The sequence below is a fragment of the Sabethes cyaneus genome, chromosome 2 (assembly GCF_943734655.1).
Source record: "Sabethes cyaneus chromosome 2, idSabCyanKW18_F2, whole genome shotgun sequence".
Taxonomy (NCBI): Eukaryota; Metazoa; Arthropoda; class Insecta; order Diptera; family Culicidae; genus Sabethes; species Sabethes cyaneus.
Genome location: NC_071354.1, coordinates 11454536 through 11477037, shown reverse-complemented (window position 1 = coordinate 11477037; position 22502 = coordinate 11454536). Strand labels below are relative to the sequence as shown.

At 41.3% G+C, this 22502-nt stretch overlaps 2 protein-coding genes across 2 annotated transcripts; both read left to right on the top strand.

The window, feature by feature from the left end:
* Positions 1-12196: 12196 nt before the first annotated feature.
* Positions 12197-15553, top strand: LOC128733814 (enteropeptidase-like). The gene is made up of 3 exons (XM_053827621.1): positions 12197-13059; positions 14825-15012; positions 15183-15553. The coding sequence occupies exons 1-3, from the start codon at positions 12197-12199 to the stop codon at positions 15551-15553; spliced, it is 1422 nt and encodes a 473-aa protein (XP_053683596.1).
* A 1898-nt stretch (positions 15554-17451) lies between these two features.
* LOC128733809 (uncharacterized) lies at positions 17452-22119 on the top strand. Its single transcript, XM_053827616.1, has one exon. The coding sequence runs from the start codon at positions 17452-17454 to the stop codon at positions 22117-22119; it is 4668 nt and encodes a 1555-aa protein (XP_053683591.1).
* The last annotated feature ends 383 nt before the right edge of the window (positions 22120-22502 follow it).

Genomic DNA, 22502 nt, shown 5'->3' with positions numbered 1-22502 from the left:
AGTGACCTCCGAATTTTCAAAAGGGACAACCTTCCGTATTTTCTCATTTTTTTTCTTATCTATCTGTGCTTTTTTCTCTTTTGTCCCGTTTCTTTTGTTCTGTCCAGTTTTTCCTCTTGTTTTTAACTCAGTTTTTATTATTTGTTTTCCTGTTTTCCGAAAATCTTTTTCGCATATTTACGTTTCATTTTCGTCTTTTTTCAACTCTTATTATTCCCTTTCCTTCTCGTTTTTCGTCTTTGTCTGTTCCGATTTTCCTCTTTTTGTTGCCCCATTTTTGTCTCGTTATTACGCACCGCCCAGTTAGCTTCGAGATACGATGCCGGTCTAACAAGCCAATGGTCGTATGTTCGAATCTCGGTGCTGCTAGATAGAGTCAGTAGAATTTTTGCACTAGCCCCGTAACTGTACTGTACTTTAAGAGCCGGCTGTGAAGTCTGTCGATAAAGTAGGGTCAAGTCTTACAAAGCCGTTTAAGCCCAAGGCTTTGCTTTTTTATCTCGTTTATTCTGTTTTCGTTCCCTTATTTCGCTTTCCTCTTCGGTTTTCCTTTTTTCCCATTTTCGCGTTTTCTCTACCGTTCTACCTCCCATCTTACTCCTCTTATGTCTTGTTTGATCTCTTTCCTTGTTTACCTCGTTTCCTCTATCGGCTTTCTTTTTTCTGTCTCTCGCTATTCTTCTTTTCCCTCTGAATGTCGCTTGTTTTATGTTTCATATTCTTGTCACGTTATCCTACTTCCTCTCCCTCTCGTTTTTTTTCTTCCCGCTGTCTTGTCCCGTATTTCGCCTTTTACTCAATCCTGACTTTCCTCTGCTTCGCTTTACGTCTGTTTGCTTCCATTTTTCCGTTTCATCTTTATTCTTTATTAGGGCCGTAAACCTGGATTTTTTTTCGCTTTTCAACTTCTTCTGTTCCGTTGTCGGCTTTCGTCTGTTATTATGACCTGCTTTTCCTCCTTTTCTATCACTTCCATTTTATTCGTTATATCCCTTTTGTCAACCGTTCTCGTGCATTTCCCTTAGGTTCTTTCTTTGTCCCGTCCTCTTTTTCTGTTCTCGTTTCTCCATTTTTTCTTTTTCTTTTTTTCCCTTTCTACCCCTTTCGTCTGCTCCTTTGCCTTTTCTGTCCAGTTTTTTTATCTTCTTTGCCACTCGGTTTTTATTTTTTTCCCCGTTTTTGGAAAATCTTTTTTTTCATTTTTTCGTTACGTTTTCGTTGCTTTCTAACTTCTTTCCTTCTTTTATCTTCTTTCCTTTTTTCTTAATCTTCGTCTGTTCCATTTTGCCTCTTTTGGATACGTTTTTCCGTCTTTTTCTCTTTAGTTTTACCTTTTAGCTTAGTTCGTTCTTCATTTTGTTTTTGTTGTTATTCCTTTTCTTGTAAAATTGTCCCTCTTTCTTTGGTGTTTTATCTCTCTTTATCTCTCTCAAAAAGCAAAACCATGGGTATAAACGTCCTTAAGAAATAGACCCTTGTTTATCGACAGACTTCGCAGCTGGTTATTAGAGTACAGTAAAATTACGGGTCGAGATTCGAACATACGACGACTGACTTGTTAGACCAGCATCGGACTCCGGAGCTAACTGGGCGGATTTTTTTCTTTTTCTACTCGGAAATTCTTTTTTTGTCTTCTTTTTCGCCGTTTACTCAATCCTGATCTGATCCTCTGTTCCGCTTTTCGTCTGTTTCCTTCCATTTTATTTTCGACAGTTTTCTTTGTTTTCATTTTCTACCGCTTTTTAACTTCTTTTCTATCCCATTTTTCGCTTTCGTCTGTTATTGTGTCTTGCTGTTCTTTCTTTTCGGACACTGTTTTTTTTCGTGTTATACCTTTGTCATCCGTTTTAATTCAATTCGCTCAGATTTTTTCTGTTCCGCTTTTTCTCTTTTTCTGCTCTCCTTTCTCCTGTTTTCTGCTTCCCTATTTTCATTTTTTCACCTTTTCTATCCCTTTTTTGTCCTTTTTTATACAGATTTTTCTCCTTTGTGCTGTCCAGCTTATCCTCATTTGCTCTTCTCGTTTTTTTCGCGGTTTTTCTTTCCTTTCTCTTCAGGTTTTCATCTTTTTTCTGTCGAATCTTCTCGTTTTTTCCTGTTTTTCTCTCCAGTTGTCTTTTTTGTCACTTTTTTCTCTCAGTCATTCTCTCAAATTTTGTCTTTCGTTTTTTTCCTTTTTTCAAGCCAGTTTTTATTCTCTCTCTCACACTTTTCCTTTTTTTCTATCGCGTCTTTCCTCTTTTTTATCCCGTTTGTTCGTCACGTGTTTTCCTTTCTGCTTTTTCCACTTTTCCATCTCCCATTTGTTCTTCTTTTTCTAACTAAAACTATTAACATTCAGCTTTTGACCTTTGACATTTGTTTTGCGATTTTGTGACTATTCGACCCCTGTCGACTTTTGATTTTTATTTTGTGCCTGTTCGAGTTTACAACTTTTACAGTTTTCTTCTCTCTCTCTCTCTCATTCTCTCGCATTTTTTCTCTTTTTGCATCCCGTTTGTCCAGTAATAATTTTATGTATTCCTTTGTGCTTTTTTACGTTTTTTCTTCTTCGTTTACTAACTTTTAAGGTTATGCTTTTGACATTCGTTTTGCAACAAATTCACATTTTTTTCATCTTTATCATGATTTTTCATGAAATCTTCATGATTTTTCATGAAAGTTTTTCTGTCAGTGTTGCTTGCTTGACTTCCGAAGTGATGATCTTAGCAGCAAAGAGAGCAGCAAAGAGATCTTCTCCGTTCTAGGATTTCAATTCCAAGAAGCCGACAGCGATCAGTGTAGGAAGGCAGGTTCGTAGCATCACGCCATGGTAGCCAACGAAGTGCATAGCGAACAAACTTTTTTTGTACTTTCTCGAATCTAGCAATCCAACACGCTTGGTATGAATACCATACCACACTACTAAACTCAAGAACTGAGCGGACTAGTGCGCAATACAACAACGTCCGTAGGCACAGCGGGTCGCGAAAGCTTCGGAGATTTTGAATATAAAGCCAAGTTGTCTGTTGGCTTTCGTCAGAATGTCGTTGTAGTGAGGTTTGAAGGTCAACTCACAGTCAAGAGTAACTCCCAAGTCTCTAATTTGCTAGACCCGTTGAAGTCTGTGTCCAGCAATTGAATAAGTAAACATGATCGGTTTCTGTCTACGGTGAAAGGTTATCACATTACATTTGTTGATACTAAGTGTAAATTCCGGGAGCACCAACTCTGCATACGATCTACACTTAGTTGCAATAGTACTGTTGATGATGTTATATATTTTGACTTCGTCGGCGTAAAACAGGCGGCATCCAGATGGCAGTATGACAGAAAGTTCGTTGATAAATAACGAGAACAAAAGTGGCCCAAGGTTACTACCCTGGGGGACACCCGAAACATTCGTAAACACTTCGGAACTAGCAGCTCCGATCTTAACGCGAAGCGATCGGTTTATCAGATAGGATCTGAACCAGGCGACTAAGGATCTGTTGACTCCAAGTTTTTCTAGTTTCCTTAACAGTATTTCGTGATCCACTCGATCAAATGCTGCCTTGAGATCTGTGTAGACAGCATCAACTTGTCCACCGTTGTCCATTGTGCGAACGCGTAGTGATGCAAATTCGGTTAAATTTGTCGCAACAGACCGCTTGGGATAGAATCCATGCTGAGCAGTTGAAACGTAATTCTTACATGAGCAGAAAAGCGCCTCATTGATAATAATCTCAAAAACTTCAGAACAGCAGCATAAGGAGGTGATGCCTCTGTGATTCCGAACGTCTCTCTTATCACCTTTCTTGTGAACAGGGAACATAAATGAGGATTTCCATAGTTCAGGAAATTTGTTCTCTTGCAGTGACCTGAAATGCCAAAATCGCTTTGGATTCCTGCACAAAGATGCCTGTGTACGGAGAACATATCGTTGGTACAGAAATCTATTCAGTTTTTTGTAGTCGTTACTCGCACGGTTGAATTCTTGTTTTGTAAGGTGAGAACGATTCCGGCAGTATCTTCGTAGAGCTCTAGCCCTCAGCCGTTTTAGTCTGCGTAGGCAATTGTTCGACCAAGGAGATTTTAAAGGCGGGTGGGCGTCGGGTACAAATTCACTAATCAGGTTTACGATTGTTCGCTGGAAATTGTCTGCCAGTCAACGCGAGAGATAGCGGATCTGATTCCATCATGATCAGCTCGGCGAAAGTCCGGTGTACCATCATTCCCGAAGGCATCCTCAAAAATGATCGGCGTTGGGAGATTCAACAGGACGTCCAAAGTAGGATGGTCTGCGTCGAGAGTGATCATAGGCTCAATTGCTTCCGAAACGGTGCAGACTGGCGTTGCGGCTTCGTTACTCAAGACTAAATCAAGAAATCTGGCGTTTTTGTTGGCAATACCATTGACTTACATCAACCCATGTAGGGCAAAACCGTTAATAAGTGTAGAGCTCGCAGCAGATAAAGCCATTAGGGAGTCGATCTGGAAAGACCCGTCGCTCGACTTTCACCACCGGAGCTGAGGTTGATTATAGTCCCCAAACTGCAGAGCATAGTCACTGAGGTCCAAGTTGTAGAAAACAGCACCGATAGAGTCCACGTGCTCATGAATGCTGCTAATATCGTTACGACGATCCGGGGGCAAATAGATGCCACTCACACTCACTACGCGACGAGGCGTAGCGATCCTGACCCATAGCTGCTCTATAGCATTGGACACAGGCGTTGGATCGATATAACTGTTCCATCGAGTTGAAACAACAATCAGAACACCCCCGTCACGAGTTTTTCTACTGTTCGAGGGGTTACGATCGGTGCGATGGACAGCAAAGCCATTGCCGAACAGTTGCGCACTGTACAAACATTCATCCAGCCATGTCTCGGTCAACATCGTAGTCGCACTCGCTAGCAGCCAAAAAGAATGTGTCTACCTTTGTCCGTCAGGAGTTCCCACAATGCTAAAATCGGTGCATCCCGGTAGCTGCCGGAGTAGTGGTGGAGCTGGAGCAAGGTCGGAGACTGCATGAACATTTCTATCCAGATGGAACCCATTGACGTTAGAATTCAGTAGGCTAGAAGCGCAGAGCGGGTCAGTGGTGAGTTGCGGACTAACAAATTTGTACTTGCCATGAAAGCAGTTTCGGAAACCCCGTTCCCCAGAGCCACACGTAGGACCGGGATGGCTGTTGAACGCAGGCAGGATAGGCGCGACTATGGCGGAGGGGTCAGGAGTTCCCAAAGTGCTAGAATCGGTGCATCCCGGTAACCAGCGGCGTAAAGGTGTAGCTGGAGCAGTACCGAGGACTGAACGGTCCGTTGTATCTAGGCGGACTCCATTTGCGAAGAGTAGTCAGCAACGAATGAGTGTTAGGCGGAGCCCAATAACCTTTGGAATTCGGATTATCAAATTCCCGAAAAGCAATACCGTTTGGCCAAGTAAGTACCTGGATCCGGTGCGACGCTGCGATATTTTTTATCCAGACCAATTTTGAAGGAGATGAAGTTCATCGCATTTAGGTCGGTATCCTTCTTCAGAAGAGGGATCACTTTGATAGGATCCTCACACTGTAAGCAGTCCCGAACCAATTCAGTAACGGTATTTAGTGGTAAGTACTAGGGTGAAAACGAGACATGTACAGCCAAAAGAGCTCCTTTGGGGGAGAAACAGTCGGGGTACGGTCAGTGAAGTGGTGGACTTGGTGCCGATGAGGGGCGGCAAGCTAGTCTTCACACGCTCTTCACGACGGCGTTTTAGTGGCGGTTTCCGTAACGTTATTTTAGAAGATAGTGGCGTCAACGCTGTCTCGGTGACTTTCTTAGAAAGCTGCTGCATTTGTTCACTATTAACCGAAAAAGCTTCTTTAAGCTCACTAATAGCTACCCGATGGCTATCTTCGATCGATGAGACAGCTGAGCTTACTGAAGACATAGCCGTTTTGAAGCGGGGAATTTGCATAAGCTTTACACATTCATCACACATCCAAAGCAGGTTTTTCCGCTCGCGCAGAACCTTCATGAAAGCCGCATTCATTTTAGCACCCTTATCGTGTACGACTTGGTTACAAAAACCCATGCACGTAACGTGATCTTGGCGTTCCGTTGACGGTTAATGTGTCTTCGGCCTTCAGTGACTTCTTCGGCGTTCAGTGACGGCTAATCTGAACCGCCTTTTCGACTGACGTTACGGTGACGGTAAATCTGGCGATGGCGGCAGATGTAAAACAAAATGTTGAATCGCACTAGTAGGCAAACGGAGAAATAGGAATCACTTCATTAATCACTAATAGCTGTTGGAATTGCTTCACTAAGCACTATTGTGGTTGGAAATTGAATCTGAATTTACTATATGTAGAAAACAAAACGGTGAGAAAGCAAGAACTTGCGAAATACGTTGAATGATATAGGAGCGATTTGATATGATTTAAAAAAATAATAATAAAATAATAAGGCTTATACAAATTTGAAAAAAAGTTTATGTCACCCCCCCCTTTGAAAATTTTCGAAACGTGAAGGGGCAAAAAAATAAAGTGTCATATTAGTCTGTTGCATTTTTTTAGTGACAAGCAGATTTTTTCACAGTTCAATGAGTTTAGGGTAGATGCTCCAGTAGTTGTGGTAGTACCAGTAGTGGTGGAAACTCGAAATATATCATAATTTTGGCGGATTTCGGGATAATTTCAGTTTTCTATTGTTAAATATTTATTTGTTAACAGTTTTATCTAAGATACACAGTTAAAATGCAAGAGCCTGGTGCAAAAATTACAAATTTCTTTTCTGCAGTCCAATAGAGTGCAATTTCTTAAGAAATTCGTAACAATCCATAGCATTTTAACAAGCCTACGTTGTTATCCATATGCTGCCATGATCATTGCAAGCGTTGCTAAGGCGGTAAACAACATTCCACTATTATAGGCAAATTTTCCACTATTATAGGAACATTACCACTACTTTAGGAGCACATACTAATGTCAGGAAAATCAATATTTTAGATATATTAACCAGCAGAATGGTATAATTTTGGTATGTATTTAAAGCCAACACTATGGTGCATCATATTATCATGTAGTTCAATTGAAAACTGATAAATTGAGCGTTTAAATTGTCTTTACACACTACCCCCCGACATAATCCCTCCATTACTGGAGCATCTACCCTACATCTCTAAATTATCCAATATGTGGAAAGTTATAGTTATCTCGTTAGTCTCGACCAACTTTCTTTCATCAACTAAGCTTTCTGATTCTGCTGCAAGTCACAGGTAACTATTGTGCTTAATCTTTAAGTTCCCGACATCGAAAATTGGGGTGCTTGCAATCAGACTTTCGGCTTGGTTCCATTTTAATTTACCTTGTTTTAAGAGAACCGAATTAAATGGAGGCAACAATCAATTAAACAATATATTAGTGAAATTTGGAACCGCTTTTGACGGAGATATTCCGATTTTTGAATTGCAGTGGGATTATTTTTTTCCGTCAAAGGTACTAGATAAGATGAAAATAGAATTTTTCGGGTTTTCGGGGCTCAAAATTTGTCGTTTTACTCCGTAATGTCCAAGTAACTACCCTAATTTTGGAGGTAGGGAACGTAAAACTCAACGATACAGTTTTTACCATTCATTGGATGCATGCAGCATGCAGGATGTCACTGAACTGTTCGAAACTTGAAATTTTCGAAACGGTGTGCATCCTTAATATACAAAGGTAAACACGTTATTGTTGGAGAAGAAGCATCAACTAAGGAGAGGCCTGATATTCAGACTAAAAGGTTGACCAAGAAACGTGAATAGCTTTAGAGATTTGTTTTTTTAAAACATGTCGATAGCACAGCATAAGCGTTCCAAGTAATAAAGTGGCAGGGACCTAAACTGCCATTTTCACACTATGGTTAGATTACGATACTATGTCGTGGTTACCGAGTTCTGAACTAGTAAGTGACACGGATTTCGATTATTTAAAAAAGCAAGGTAACTAACCGAGTGACACGGAGGTTCAAAACAAAATTCAAATGAAGGTCAAGTTATACGTTTGTGGCTCTCTAAGGTGATCCTGTGGCACTCCACTATTATCAAACTGGTTCATCTCTAGCAGGATGCTTACTTTATGTGCTTGGGTCGAAAAATTTCGAAATTTGAAAGTCTTGAACTAAAATTTAAGTACTGTACAAAATATCTGTGGTTATTGAAGGTTTAATGTTTTTATTTTTTTCTTGCCCCCCCCTTCAACAATATTTTGAGACCAGGACATAAACTTTTTTTCAAATTTGTATAAGCCTAATATATGATTTAAAAAAAATACTTACCTCGTTTCTAAATACTCCTTTTGAAACAGTTACGCTTGATGAAAAAATTAAGTTACATGGAAAATGAATCCTTGCGTGGTGCCCAACACATCAGCAAAATTGCATTTCAATCGTTATTTTCCTCTCTTGCTGTTACTCGTAATCGAAACTGTTTGTGGCGCCACTTTTGCAGTATTTCTTTAATTCCAGCTTGGTTTTTGAATTATTGGTTTTCTACATTTATTCATTCTGGAGTCTAGTAAGGAAAATACAATACTTACTCGCAGTAATTTCAAGTTTAAAAAAATATGACTAATTATAGATACACTAGCTGACCCGACAAACTTCGTATTGCCACAAATTAACCTGTGTTGTACATAAATCATGAATCTCGGATGATCTTTGTCACTATCTCGAGTTTTGCAAGCCCCCCAGTGGGCGGCGCTTCCGACGGCGGGTCACCGGCAACACTCGCGACCGGCTCGTCCTGAATGATCTAGTGTTACTATAGATAGTTTTTGTGGTCTTGTTATTGATTAATGTTTTATGGAAGAGTCTCGAATTTCTCGAGTGGGATTAGTTTTTGAGTTTCGTAAAAATTTCTGTTTTATTTGTATGAGAGTCCATATCCCCCTACCACAGGGGTGAGAGGTCTCTAACTATCATAAAATAAATTCAAGACTCAAAAATCTCCTACATGCTAAATTTGGTTCCATTTGCTTGATTAGTACTCAAATTATAAGGAAATTTGTATTTCATTTGTATGGGAGCCCACCCTCTTAAAAGGGAAAGGGGTCGTAATACACCACAGAAAAAAAATTCTGCCATCTAAAACTCTCACATGCCAAATTTGGTTCCATTTGCTCGATTAGTTCTAAAGTTATGAGCAAATTTGTATTTCGTTTGAATGGGAGCCCCCCCCCCCCCTCCTAAAAAGGTAAGAAGTCCTAATTCATAATGGGAAAAATGGTTGCCTCCAAAAACACCCACATGCCAAATATGGTTCCATTTGCTTGATTAGTTCTCGAATTATGAGGAAATTTGTATTTCATTTGTGTAGAAGCCCCCCCTCTTGAAGTGTGGAAGGATCCTAATTCACCGTAGAAAATATTTTTGCCTCCAAAAACCTCCACATGCCGAATTTGGTTCTATTTGATTGATTAGTTCTCGAGTTATGGGGAAATTTGTATTTCATTTGTATTGGAGCCCCCCCTCCTAATGTGGGAAGAGGTCCTAATTCATCACAGAAAAAATTCTTGCCTCCAAAAACACCTACACGCCAAATTTGGTTCCATTTGCTGGATTAGTTCTCGAGTTATGAGGAAATTTGTATTTCGTTTGTATAGGACCCCCCCTCCTAAAGTGGGGAGGGGTCCCAATTCATCATTGAAAAAAAAATTGTCTCCAAAAACACACATATGCCAAATTTGGTTCAATTCGCTTGATTAGTTCTCGAGTTATGAGGAAATTTGTATTTCATTTGTACAGGAGCCCCTCCTCTTAAAGTGGGGAGGGGTCCTAATTCACCATAGAAAATTTTCATGCTCTCGAAAACCTTCACATGCGAAATTTGGTTGCATTTGCTTGATTAGTTCTCGAGTTATGAGGAAATTTGTATGGAAGCCCCCCCTGTTAAAGGGGAGAGGAGTTATAATTCCTCTTATAAAGAGGGGAGGGGTCTCAATTCACCATAGAATAAATTCTTGTCACCAAAAAAAACACCCACATGCCAAATGTTGTTCTATTTGCTTGATTAGTTCTCGAGTTAGGAGGAAATTTGTATTTCATTTGTACAGGAGCCCCCCCTCTTAGAGTTGGGAGGGGTCCTAATTCACCGTAGAAAATTTTCCTGCCCTCGAAAACCTTCACATGCCAAATTTGGTTCCATTTGCTTGATTAGTTCTCGAGTTATGAGGAAATTTGTATGGAAGCCCCCCCTCTTAAAGGGGAGAGGAGTTATAATTCCCCTTATAAAGAGGGGAGGGGTCTCAAATTACCCTAGAATAAATTCTTGTCACCGAAAACACCCACATGCCAAATTTGGTTCTATTTGCTTGATTAGTTCTCGAGTTATGCAGAAATTTGTGTTTCATTTGTATGGGAGCCCCCCCTCTTACTGGGGGGAGGGGTCTCTAACCATCACTAAAACCTTTCCTGGCCCCAAAAACCTCTACATGCAAATTTTCACGCCGATTGGTTCAGTAGTTTTTGATTCTATAAGGAACACAGGACAGACAGACAGAAATCCTTCTTTATAGGTATAGATATTGAGATACTAAGACATAAAAAAGATCTAATAGAAAGGCCAGGTCACGCCGCTAAGTGGATTAATTCGGGTTTTTATGATATATTTAAGCTGTTTTTAGCTAGTTTTGAAACAGTTTTTAACCAATATTACGGCAGTTCCAAGCAATATTTACGTAGTTTCGAACAAATTTTGAATAGCAATTTATAGTAGTTTAAAATAGTTTTTAGGCAATCTGAGCAGTTTTATATAGCTTCCAAACCACGTTGGGCAGTTTTTGAGCATATTCTAAGCAGGTTTTCAACTGCTCTCAAGCAGTTTTAATCCAGTTTTTAGGAAGCATTTAAATCAATAGGCATGTTCTAAGCAGCTCCATAGGTTTTAAAAATCGCCTGAGAATACCGGGTTTTTCCAAAATAAATAAAAATCACCGAGGATTCCCGGTTCTCCAAATTATTTCAGTTATCAGACACATATCCTGATCTAACAGAGCAGCAAACAGCAAACCGATATTTGTGAGCTTAACGCGTTCATCGTCTGAAATGAACCGCATATCTCAAGCCAGATTGGCTGTAGTAACCGAACCCGTAACGCTAGTGTATGAGCATTCACCAGCGAAAAAATAGATAGAAACTGAATCGAAATGCTGTTTTGTAGAGATGAGAAACGGTTCGAAATAAGGATAGAGAGACAAATATAGTCTGTCTATGCTGATAACCAGTTTTATCGTATCGTTAACCTCCATGCTTTACTTATTTCTCATACACAGATTTCACTGTTTGCTTCTCCATTGTAGACCTTCTGAGGATCGAGTTCATAATAAGAATTATAGTTTATTTGCTTGGAAGACGGACCACAAAAAGTGGCATATTTTCCTCGTCTGCTACAAAATAAAGGCTCCATAACATGGAAAAGGTTCATAACTAATAAACGAACCCTAGTTAGGACAGAATTTTATCATGACCAGTTATGTTCTATTTTTAGAAATTTGAATTTGCCATTATACTAATTAATTTTTCCGCAGTATAGTTTTTATTTGCTAAGCATATTTGTACTGGTTTATCTGCATAAATATACAATAATTCAACAGTTCAAAATATTTAATAACCAGTTGATCTTCCACATCTGGAAACTCTGACCACGATGTTGCACTTTTTCATATCGGTGCACCGATATATAAACCAAATAAACTGCACTTGATGAACGCAAAGCAGAATCCCTACAGTACAGGCGGTCATGCTTTTGCAGCTAACATCGAACATCGAACACACCGGTTTTACGATTGCTAAAACTGGAATGGTTCGTTCATCTCCACTTCAGACGTCCACAAAAGAAAGATCAGAAGAGAGACACCGACCACATGGTTGACGTAGGACTACGGTATGACATGACATTTGGTTGTTTTTCATTGCGTGCAGTTTTAAGATCAACAGTTTTCTTTATTTGAACTAAAAGATTTAAGAGCAGGCATAACCTAACCATGTCTCAATTTTTAAATTTTAAGTTGACCCTCTTAACTTGCTGTCGAACACAGTCCTACGTCAAGAACCAATTAGAATGCTTCCACATGGTATCAATACTGACGCAGATTAGAGTTCATGCTCGAAGTTCGAAGACAGCACATTATCAGTGTCCGTTCACCAAGCGAAGCGTCCAGTCTATGGACGAAAAAACAAGTTCAACACTTTATTCGTAACAAAAAAAAATGAAGAACTCATTCATAATCACACTGTCTGCAGTGTTAGTTACGGTTAGTTGTGCTAACAAAGTTTTATCGAAGTGTGGAATTCCAAAGATTGCTGGTAAGGAATTGATCACCAATGGACAGGCCACTGATCCGGGGGACTGGCCGTGGCATGCAGCCATCTTTCATAGCAATGGTCCGTCAACGGAATATGTGTGCGGTGGAACCATAATCAGCGAAGAATTCATCGTAACGGCGGCTCACTGCGTCATGAATGCGAAAAACGGGTTTCCCCTGGCACCGAGTCGTATAACGGTTCGGTTGGGAATTCACGATCTGCTTGAAATAAATCCCGCATTTGTGCAACAGCATAAAGTCGAGAAAGTTTTTAAGTTTGAAAATTTCACTCGATTAGTCGATGACATTGCGTTGATTAAGCTTAGTACAATCATTCGCTTTACCGATTACGTTCAACCGGCTTGTATGAATGTAGAACCAGATATCATCGGCAGATATGGCACTGTTGTTGGATGGGGGTTAACGGAAAGCGACGAAACGTCTCCAATTTTGAAAAAGGTGGACATTCCGGTGATCGATCCCGTTGCGTGCTTAAAAACCGACCGAGTACTGTTCGGTCAAACTATAAACGATGGTCTATTCTGTGCCGGATATACAAACGGAACCGGTGTCTGCAATGGTGATAGTGGTGGAGGATTATTTTTTCCAAGAGGCAATAGGTGGTTCTTGGGTGGCATCGTGTCCTTCTCGCAGGCTAGATCGGCTGGATCCAATAAATGTTATATGAAGGGATATGGAGCGTTCACTAAGGTACAGCATTATATCACGTGGATCAGTGAGATCACGGGAATGAATTTTCAGCGTAAGTATTATAGAAAAGTACTTTTGATTTGACGTTTAGTATAGATTGGTTTCAAAGTTGTAGAAAATCACGTCACGCAAACTTGTAGGGGAAACAAGGGAGACTTGATCCCCATTTTGTTTTATGTATATTTCTCAAAAGTCCACGAGAACAAAACCCTGGGTTTTCAATTTTTCGACAGTTTACAATACAGCTTACTGCCTACAATTTATCAGTTAGTGATACGTAGCGCTAATCAAAAGATATGGGATATTTTGGAAAGTACAGAAAATTGTACATATTCAAAATATGCGGGAGACTTGATCCCCAGTTTAGGCACAATTGATCCATTTGCAAATATATATTTTTAAAGCTCAACTTTCATTTGGAAGTTTTATTAAAATAGGCCTAGTTCATGTAGTATCATTATTTAGTGTACAACAGCTTAATTCAAAAATATAAAAAGTATTTAGAAATCGTTAAGTCCATCGATCTGTAAAAGTATAGCTTTGGACATCTTTTATAATCTGCGACGAGAACTTTTTCGTTGGGTTTGAATTTTCGAAGCATTATATTTTTCCTGTTTAATAATCAGAGCAGCCTCCAGCTTCAATTTCGTTAGTGCATCTGTAAGGATGTGTATCTCCTCGTTTTCCTACTCTTCGCATATTTTTACGTGGCGATGCCTTTGGAAATGGTTTTATATCTACAGGTGTTTAGATAATTGTATTGTTCGGAATCATCGGGTACCAATGATTAATAGAATTCTTCAAAGAAGATGAGTCGTTTTGTTTAGATAAATACTTCCGTCCGAGCGGTCTTTCTTCTTCCTTGTAAAATGCACGGGTTGCTCCTCCATAGTCCGGTTGCTAAATGATCTTTTCAGAAGCATTTTTTCGTTTTCTCACATATCGCTTAAGTGTCATTACATTCAAGTTGAACATTTTTGCAGTCGTTCTGGCCGGATCTCCGGACTATTCGTGATTTTTACATGACGAATGTTTACGATATGAAGAATTGTTCACTTTATTATTTACGACATAACGGATTCCAAGCTCTTCAGTTCCTAATAAAAGGATCAAGTGTCACTGAAATTATGTGGATCAAGTGTACCTGTCGTAGTAAGTTTTACTGAAAATTAATTTTGTAAAATATATACAAGTTTTATTGCAAAATGTATATAGTATCAATGAATACACATGTTTAGCTAATTTTTTGTTTGAAAAGCAATTAAAAAATTTTAAGACAGTTCTCCGTAGCCAAAAAGTTGGACTTCACTAAAAAAAGAAGTATAGAGAATTATTCCGTTGCAAATCTTATTATATTATATTTTCCTTGCAATGTAAAAATTTATTACATTTTTGTTTTGCAATTTTGTTACTTGAATGAAATGTACAACTTTATTTTTTTCTGCATAAAAAAAACATTGTATTTACTGAGAAACAATGAATGGATCAATTGTCCCAAGGGATCAAGTCTACCTGGTCTCCCCTATAGCAGTTGAACCCACTCAAACGAATATGGTTTCGAAATTACTTCCCCGGTATTGTGGCATTCATACTGCAAGCCGTCTCCAACCCTCAACCGTCGAACCGTGGCAGGGAGAACTAGCCCAAGTATTTGAATTTCCTTGGATGGCACTATTGATGGCGAACGAGAGACTTAAGTGCCATGGAACGTTGATCAGCAAGCGTTATGTCCTTACGACTGCTCATTGCGCTAAGAGGATTCACTTGTAAATTGTGAGTTGTCTTTGTAAGCAAATTGATATATTAATTTTCACATTCTAGCACCAAAGTGCGTCTAGGTGAGCATACACTTAATCAGTATTACGACTGCAATGACGGCGGTGAGGATTGTGCTCCACCCGTCCAAGATTACAACGTCGAGTGTATCACTATACATTCAGGGTTTAACAGCGGAGTTTTCACCGATGACATAGCTCTGCTCCGTTTGACCGAAGATGTTCACTTTGAAGGTATTGCATAAAAGACTTAATAATCTTAATTTAAGGTTATACGACTCTAAAGCTATCAGGTGTCTGATCAAGAAAAATGTCTTTGAAAAGTGAATGATATTCAACTGTGTATCATAAAATCTAATATGATATAAAAATAAGTATGTAACAATCAACCTATCAATCAACAGGTCATATTCAACCGATTTGCTTGCCACACACGCGGTACCTCAGAAGCTACCAGCCACCTTACTATGTTACCTCTGGATGGGACAAGTCGTGGGAACTGGAAAAAGCGACCGTTACGTCAACCAACAGTTCCGATTGTTACAAGTATTCCAACACGGTCGAGCAAATTCCCGATAGGCGGTTGTGTGTAAACAATTACAGTAATGATACTTGTATCGGCGATTCTGGAGCACCATTGGGATATGCAGTCGACCTTTACGGAACGCAATTTGTGCAGTTCGGTATTAGAGGGTGGTACTGTGGTTTAAAAGTAACACCTGTTACTAAAGTAGCTTATTACATGGACTGGATCATTGCCAATATGAAACCGTGACGACTCGCTGGTTTTGTATGAAACGACTTCTAAATCTAATCTAAAAAGTGTCGCCATTATTTTTTAACTTTACAAAATCATCCGAAACTATCAAATGTTGTCATCGGCTCACATTGAAAACTGCTCTGCTACAGAGCAATTGGTATAAACTCGGACCAAAACCCGGAATATTTTGGCACAAAGTTAATGTAAGCAAAAACATGAAACTAACTTTTTTCCACAAGAGGTAAAAACGTCCAGTAAGAGGTAAAATTTTAAACCATTACGCACTCATTTTATTGAAATACCATGACTTCTAAGTCTACTGATGATGATCGCATGGGCGTGCTGTGTATGTGCATTACCCACTAGCGTACATGCCCAGACGTAAACAAAAGGTGGGGCACACGACCTTTCAGAAAAATGACTTGGCCTGGCAAAACGAGACAGTCGTAAAATGGCACATTATCACAAAAATACCGGTCGTTTAGGTTCAAAAGTCTAGATTTTTGGGACTAAAAATTACAGTTGAAATTGGACTAGGAATCAGCTTTGACATATTTGGGCTTGAAGGTTTACTTCATATTGAACTGGAAATTGGACCTAAAATTGAGTTTGAAATTTGAATTTGAAATTGTTTAGAGTAAGTTGGACTGGAAGTTTTACTTGGATTTAAATTTTGACTTAAAAATAAAATTGATTCTGTTAAAGTACAGTATTGGACAAAACTTTAAATAGAACTTGAGATTAGACTTTGAAATACATTTGAAATTAGACTTGAAATTAGGATTCAATTGTACTTGAAATTGGACTTGAAATCTGAGTTAAAATTTGACTTAAAATTGTAAATAAATTCGACTTGAATTTCAACGAATTTTAACTTGAAGTTTTACTTCAAAGCGGACACGGACTCGAAATTATTCTAAAATTATTCTATCACACGTTTTACCTTTTCTCTGTTCCGTCTTTTCCAAACTCGTTTTTTATTTTTCTGTTTGGTTTTTTCTCCGTTTCTAAACCATTTGCTCAGTATTTGCTCTACTTTCCTTCCGTTATTCTTTTTTTCTATTTCACTTTCCTCTTTTTTGGCCCATGTTTCCTGTTTCATTATTCCGTTTACCTCCGTTTCCTGTCCCATTTTTCTTATTTTCAGTACTGGTTCTCATCATATTTTTCACTCGTTTTTTGTTAGTTTTTCCTGTTTTTCAAGAATCTTTTTCCCATTTTTTCGTTCCGTTTGAGTCTTTTTCTAACTATTTTTATCTACTTTCCTTTCTGTTTTTCGTCTTCATCTGTTCCATTTGTCTCGTCTTCATGCCTCATTTTTCCGTTGTTGCGCCTGGGCACCCTAGCTCCCATAAATCAACTTTGGCCGATAAGGTCGATGCGCCGCGGCGTGCCGCTTGACGAGAAGCGTTGGCAGACAGTGTGTCAAACTGACAGATTATGAAACGGCTTGTCATGACAGGGGAGAACACAGAACGAAAACAATCTCTACAGTGGCTTGCCAGTCGTGAAATTCTTTAACCTACATAAAATTAGTTGAAATTGCATTAAAAACTAGTAAAAATCTTCTTAAATCTACAATTTATTAAAGTTAACTACCCTTATTTGCTATACCTGAACGAGTAAGTACTTGAATCAATAAGCTAAACTAAAACCTAAGATAAAACTAAACATGCAATGAACAGTTACAGTTATAACCTACATCTTACGGATAAATACATGCGGTTTACTCGATAGCGACACTGAAAAATTGTAAGTTAGACCTAAATTTTGTAAATGCTAAATAATGAAATCAAATTATGTTTATAGCTTAAAGCTGCTTGTATCAAAATACATACGTTGCTAAGGAAAGTCAGTGGTCGTTTTTCTTTGTTCCATAACCGCCGGAACAAAATCTTTAAGAATTTTTCACTATGGAAAAGCAAGGTCAGTCGGATATGCATACACCCGAACGCAATAAGGCCAACAACTGCGTCAACTGTGACCGTCCCGATGAGGTGGATGACATGGTCCAATGCGACGAGTGTAAAGTTTGGTGGCATATGTCCTGCGCTGGAGTGACAAAGTCTGTTGCGGATCGGCATTGGAGCTGCCGTAACTGCATGCCTCTGAGCGTTTCGTCCCGCACTACCACTTCCAGCGTTAGAGCAGCTCGCCACCGAATGAAGCTCCAGCAGCTGGAGGAGAAGCAGGCTTTGGAGACACGCCACCTTGCCGAAAAGCATAAACTGGAAGAGGAGATGACTGATTTGGATGAGGTAGCTAGTAACCGAAGCAGGATTAGTGCTCGGTCGAGCCTCAGAAGGGTACAGCAGTGGCAAGATGAATGCGCTGAGCAGACAGAAGGCGCGCCAAATCTCCAATCGGAAGAGCAAGTAGCAGCCTCGCCGGTTCCACAGAACACCTCACGCGTCCCGGAGAGCACTAAGGATGATAAGTTACCGAGTCCAATCGTTCCCGACATCAACAAACAACCGTTAAATTCGACGGTCAAACCGAAACACGTCAGTGGGGATCAGCAGCAGGCAGTCGGCGCGTTCCCTTCGGCGGTTCCGGAGTCTACACTGATCGAGAGGCAACAGCAGCAGCAAACCGGCGCGTTTTCTACGACAGTTCCAGCAGTTAGAAAGGTATCTGATCCGACTAGTAATAATGATACCCAAAATCCCCCCGTAGTACAGCATGGTAAACAACCAGTATATCAAAACGAAATTCACAGTTTGCCACCAAATTATAATAACTCCTTCCATCAAATGATGAAGCAATTTGGGCACTTGATGCCATCAGCCACGGTTTCTTCTTTCAATTCATACTCGCATCCTCCCGAAACTGTTCCGCCGCTCGGAACGAATACGACTCTTCCGTATAATATTAACCCGACTTTGCCGGCAGGTAATATCCCCTTGCCACCGGGATTTCCGCCCGTTGAACAATTCACTCCTTCCCCGTCACAGTTAGCTGCACGGCAAGTAATGCCTCGCGATTTGCCTATGTTTTCGGGCAATCCCGCAGATTGGCCGATATTCATAAGCAGCTTTATGAACACAACGCTGGCTTGCGGTTACAATTGTGCCGAGAATCTCGCGCGACTTCAACGCTGTCTTAAAGGACCCGCGTACCAGTCTGTTGAAAGCAGGTTACTGCTTCCCGATTCGGTTCCCCAAGTGATTGATACCCTTCGTTTACTATATGGTAGGCCGGAATTGCTAGTCAGTGCTCTATTAGACAAAGTGCGTAGTGTTCCGGTTCCGAAAGCGGAGAAGTTGGAGACGATCATTGACTTCGGCATGGCGGTACGCAGTTTATGTGACCATCTTGAAGCGGCTGGACAGCAGGATCACCTTTCGAATCCGACTCTGTTGATGGAACTGGTAGAGAAACTTCCCACACACACCAAAATGCAGTGGGCAGATTATTTACAACAACACCCGGTGGTCAATCTGAAAACTTTCGGGGAATTTATGCTAGGAGTCATCACTGCAATTAGCAGAGTTACTATGTACACTGCGGGGAGCAGCGGTCCCGCCAAGCAGAAGCAAAAGGGATCAGTGAACACCCACATCGATGAGACGGAGCAGATGCGCGTACCAGCTCGCGAAAATGAGCGTTGGTGTGCTTGTTGCAAGAAGACGGGACATCGAGTCACGGAGTGTGCCACTTTCAGATCGTATTCCGTTGACAACCGGTGGAAGTTCGTACAGAACAATGGGCTCTGCCGTAGTTGTTTGAATGCACACGGTAGGAGAAGTTGCAGAAACGCCACGCAGTGTGTGATTGAAGAGTGTAAATACCGTCACCACCCATTACTCCATTCGAATCGTTCAAGTAGGGACCCGGACCCAGCACAGGATCCCTCGAATGCGGAAAACCACACCCACCGACTGTGCGATCAGTCACTTCTATTTCGAATAATTCCGGTCACTATCTTTGGACCTCGAGCCACCATCGAGACCTTAGCGTTCCTGGACGATGGGTCATCCCTATCGCTGGTCGAACATGAGCTGGTTGAGCAACTTGGCATTGACGGATGGACGAAGCCTTTGTGTCTGAAGTGGACAGGAAATGTAACCAGAGTGGAGTCGGAGTCGAAGCAAGTTCGGATCACAATTAGAGGTGCGACTAGTCAGAAGAAGTTCACCCTGAATGATGTTCGTACCGTAAAAGAGCTCACCCTGCCGGAACAGTGCCTTCGATACGATGAACTAGCCAATCGGTTCCGTCATCTCAAGGGTTTGCCAATCGTTGGCTACGAGAGAGCCGTACCTCGTCTGCTGATAGGCGTGAATAATTTAAGTCTCACGGTGCCGCTACAGGTGAAAGAAGGCAAGAAGAACGAGCCCGTTGCCGTAAAAACCAGATTGGGATGGTGCGTGTTTGGTGGCAGCGACAGAGGAACTACACACACGCTCCACTACCATGCGTGTGAATGTGTCAGTGACCAGGACTTAAACAGTTTAATAAGGGATTATTTCGCGTTAGATGATGAGGGGGCGAAGCCATTGTCGCAGCTAGAGTCCGAAGAAGACAAGCGGGCCAGAAGAATCATGGAAAAAACTACCTTCCGGGTTGGAGATAGATTCGAAACAGGATTACTGTGGAGATATGACCATGTTGAGTTTCCAGATAGCTACTGTATGGCAGTCAAGCGCTTCGAATGTCTGGAGCGCAGGATGGTTCGTGATCCCGAATTAGCGGCAAATCTGAGAAAGCAAATAGCCGAGTATCAAGTGAAAGGTTACGCACACCGTGCGACGGAAAGTGAACTGTCCCGAGGAGACCCAAAGCGTGTTTGGTATCTGCCGCTAGGAGTGGTAACGAACCCGCGAAAACCAGGAAAAGTTCGATTGATCTGGGACGCGGCAGCTAAAGTGGATGGAATATCCCTGAATTCCATGCTGCTTAAGGGTCCAGATCAACTTACGTCACTGCCAGCTGTGCTATCTCGTTTTCGCCAGTACAGAGTGGGAGTTTCCGCAGACATCAAAGAAATGTTCCATCAGATATCGATTCGGGAACAGGACCGTCATTCGCAACGTTTTCTGTGGCGGAACAACCCAAAGGAAACCCTGGAAACGTTCTTAATGGACGTTGCCACCTTTGGTTCTTCAAGTTCACCAGCGTCGGCACAGTTCGTGAAAAATAAAAATGCCGAGGAGTTCGCGAACCAGTTTCCACGAGCTGTCGAAGCAATCGTGAGAAACCATTATGTCGACGACTTTCTCGACAGCTTCGAAGACGACAAGCAAGCAGCGCGCGTATCTAACGAAACTAGATTCATTCACCAGCAGGGAGGCTTCCAGCTCCGAAACTGGTTATCAAACAGTGCAGATGTGTTGAGAGAGATGGAGGAGGAAGATCCGCAAGATAGCAAGAGCCTTTGCCTGAACCCTACCGAAGGGAGTGATCGAGTATTGGGGATGCTGTGGCTGACGGTGAGCGATGAGCTACAATTCGCCATGAAAATGAAAGACGAGATTCAGCAAGTGATTGATAGCGCAGGACGCCCAACCAAAAGACAACTACTGAAATGCCTGATGGGAATTTTCGACCCACTAGGTCTTCTGAGTGTTTTCCTAGTCCACGGCAAAATACTTCTTCAGGACGTTTGGCGAGCTGGACTGCAGTGGGATGAGAAAGTACCAGACGATATATTCGACAGATGGACCAAGTGGACGGAGCTCTTTCCGAAGGTCAGGGACCTGCGGATTCCTCGTTGTTACTTCGCCGGAGCGAACGCGCAAATCTACAAATTTCTTGAGCTCCACGTCTTCGTCGATGCGAGTGAAGTCGCGTTCTCCGCTGTCGCTTATTTCAGGGTGGTCAAACCTAGCGGTGAAGCAGAATGTTCGTTAGTAGCGGCTAAAACGAAAGTTGCGCCATTAAAACCGCTGTCGATCCCTCGCTTGGAGCTGCAAGCAGCGGTCTTAGGAACCCGCTTAATGTCATCGGTCGTAGAGAGCCACACCGTCGAAGTAAAGCAATGCGTTCTATGGAGTGATTCCGCAACAGTTCTAGCATGGCTACGTGCCGATCATCGCCAGTACAAGCAGTACGTGGCTTGTCGTATTGGGGAAATGCTATCCACAACGGATGTTGCACAGTGGCGATGGGTTCCTAGTAAATTGAATCCGGCGGATGCGGCTACGAAGTGGGGAAAATGTCCGTGTCCGGCAGCAACCGACGTCTGGTTTACAGGACCTGAATATCTCTCGCAACCCGAAGAGTACTGGCCAAAGCAAAGAACATCTTTAATACCGCCAGAAGAAGAGCTACGGTCGTGCTATGTGGTCCAAGAACATCTTATTCCGGGCAGGGTTATGGAATTCAATCGCTTCTCTAAGTGGCGACGTCTTTCAAGAGCTGTAGCGTACGTACACCGTTTTATTGACAACCTAAAACGCCGACTTCGGGGGGAAGAGCCGAAAATTCTACACCTAACACAGGAAGAGTTGAAGAAAGCGAAGAACAGTCTGATGCGGATGGTACAGTGGGAAGTATATCCCGAAGAAATGATCGCGTTGTCAACGGAACGAACCGAACTGGCAAAGTCTAGCAGTCTTTTCAAGAAGTCGCCTGCTTAGCTTAGCTTAGCTTAGCTTAGACTGATTGCACATATCAATGGTTGCACTCAGTGATTGATCCGAATCAGTGAAATTGCACAATGAATCAAACGAATGTGGTTGGGAGTGACCGGTCATTCTCACTGTGCAAAATTCAGTGACTCGATATATGAAGGATCAATAACTGCGCCGGCCACGTCCTTGCAATCAGGTGGGATTGGGGAAGGAGTGTTAATGTAATCTTTGTTGTTTTAGGGACCGTGTTAACCTCTGCATCCCAGCAAAGATTACAGGAAGGAGTTGAATTTTGTTAGTAAGGTAGGCTTCGTTGAATCGGGATTCACCTTGATAAGTGATGTGATCGGTTGTTTTGTTATAAAGATATTATGTATTTTTTTAGCGTT

Coding starts and splice junctions, on each gene's coding strand:
- LOC128733809 (XM_053827616.1), top strand. CDS start 17,452: ATGGAAAAGCAAGGTCAGTCGGATATGCATACACCCGAACGCAATAAG.
- LOC128733814 (XM_053827621.1), top strand. CDS start 12,197: ATGAAGAACTCATTCATAATCACACTGTCTGCAGTGTTAGTTACGGTT. Junction 13,060..14,824: donor GGAATGAATTTTCAGCGTAA/GTATTATAGAAA, acceptor TTCACATTCTAG/CACCAAAGTGCGTCTAGGTG. Junction 15,013..15,182: donor CGAAGATGTTCACTTTGAAG/GTATTGCATAAA, acceptor ATCAATCAACAG/GTCATATTCAACCGATTTGC.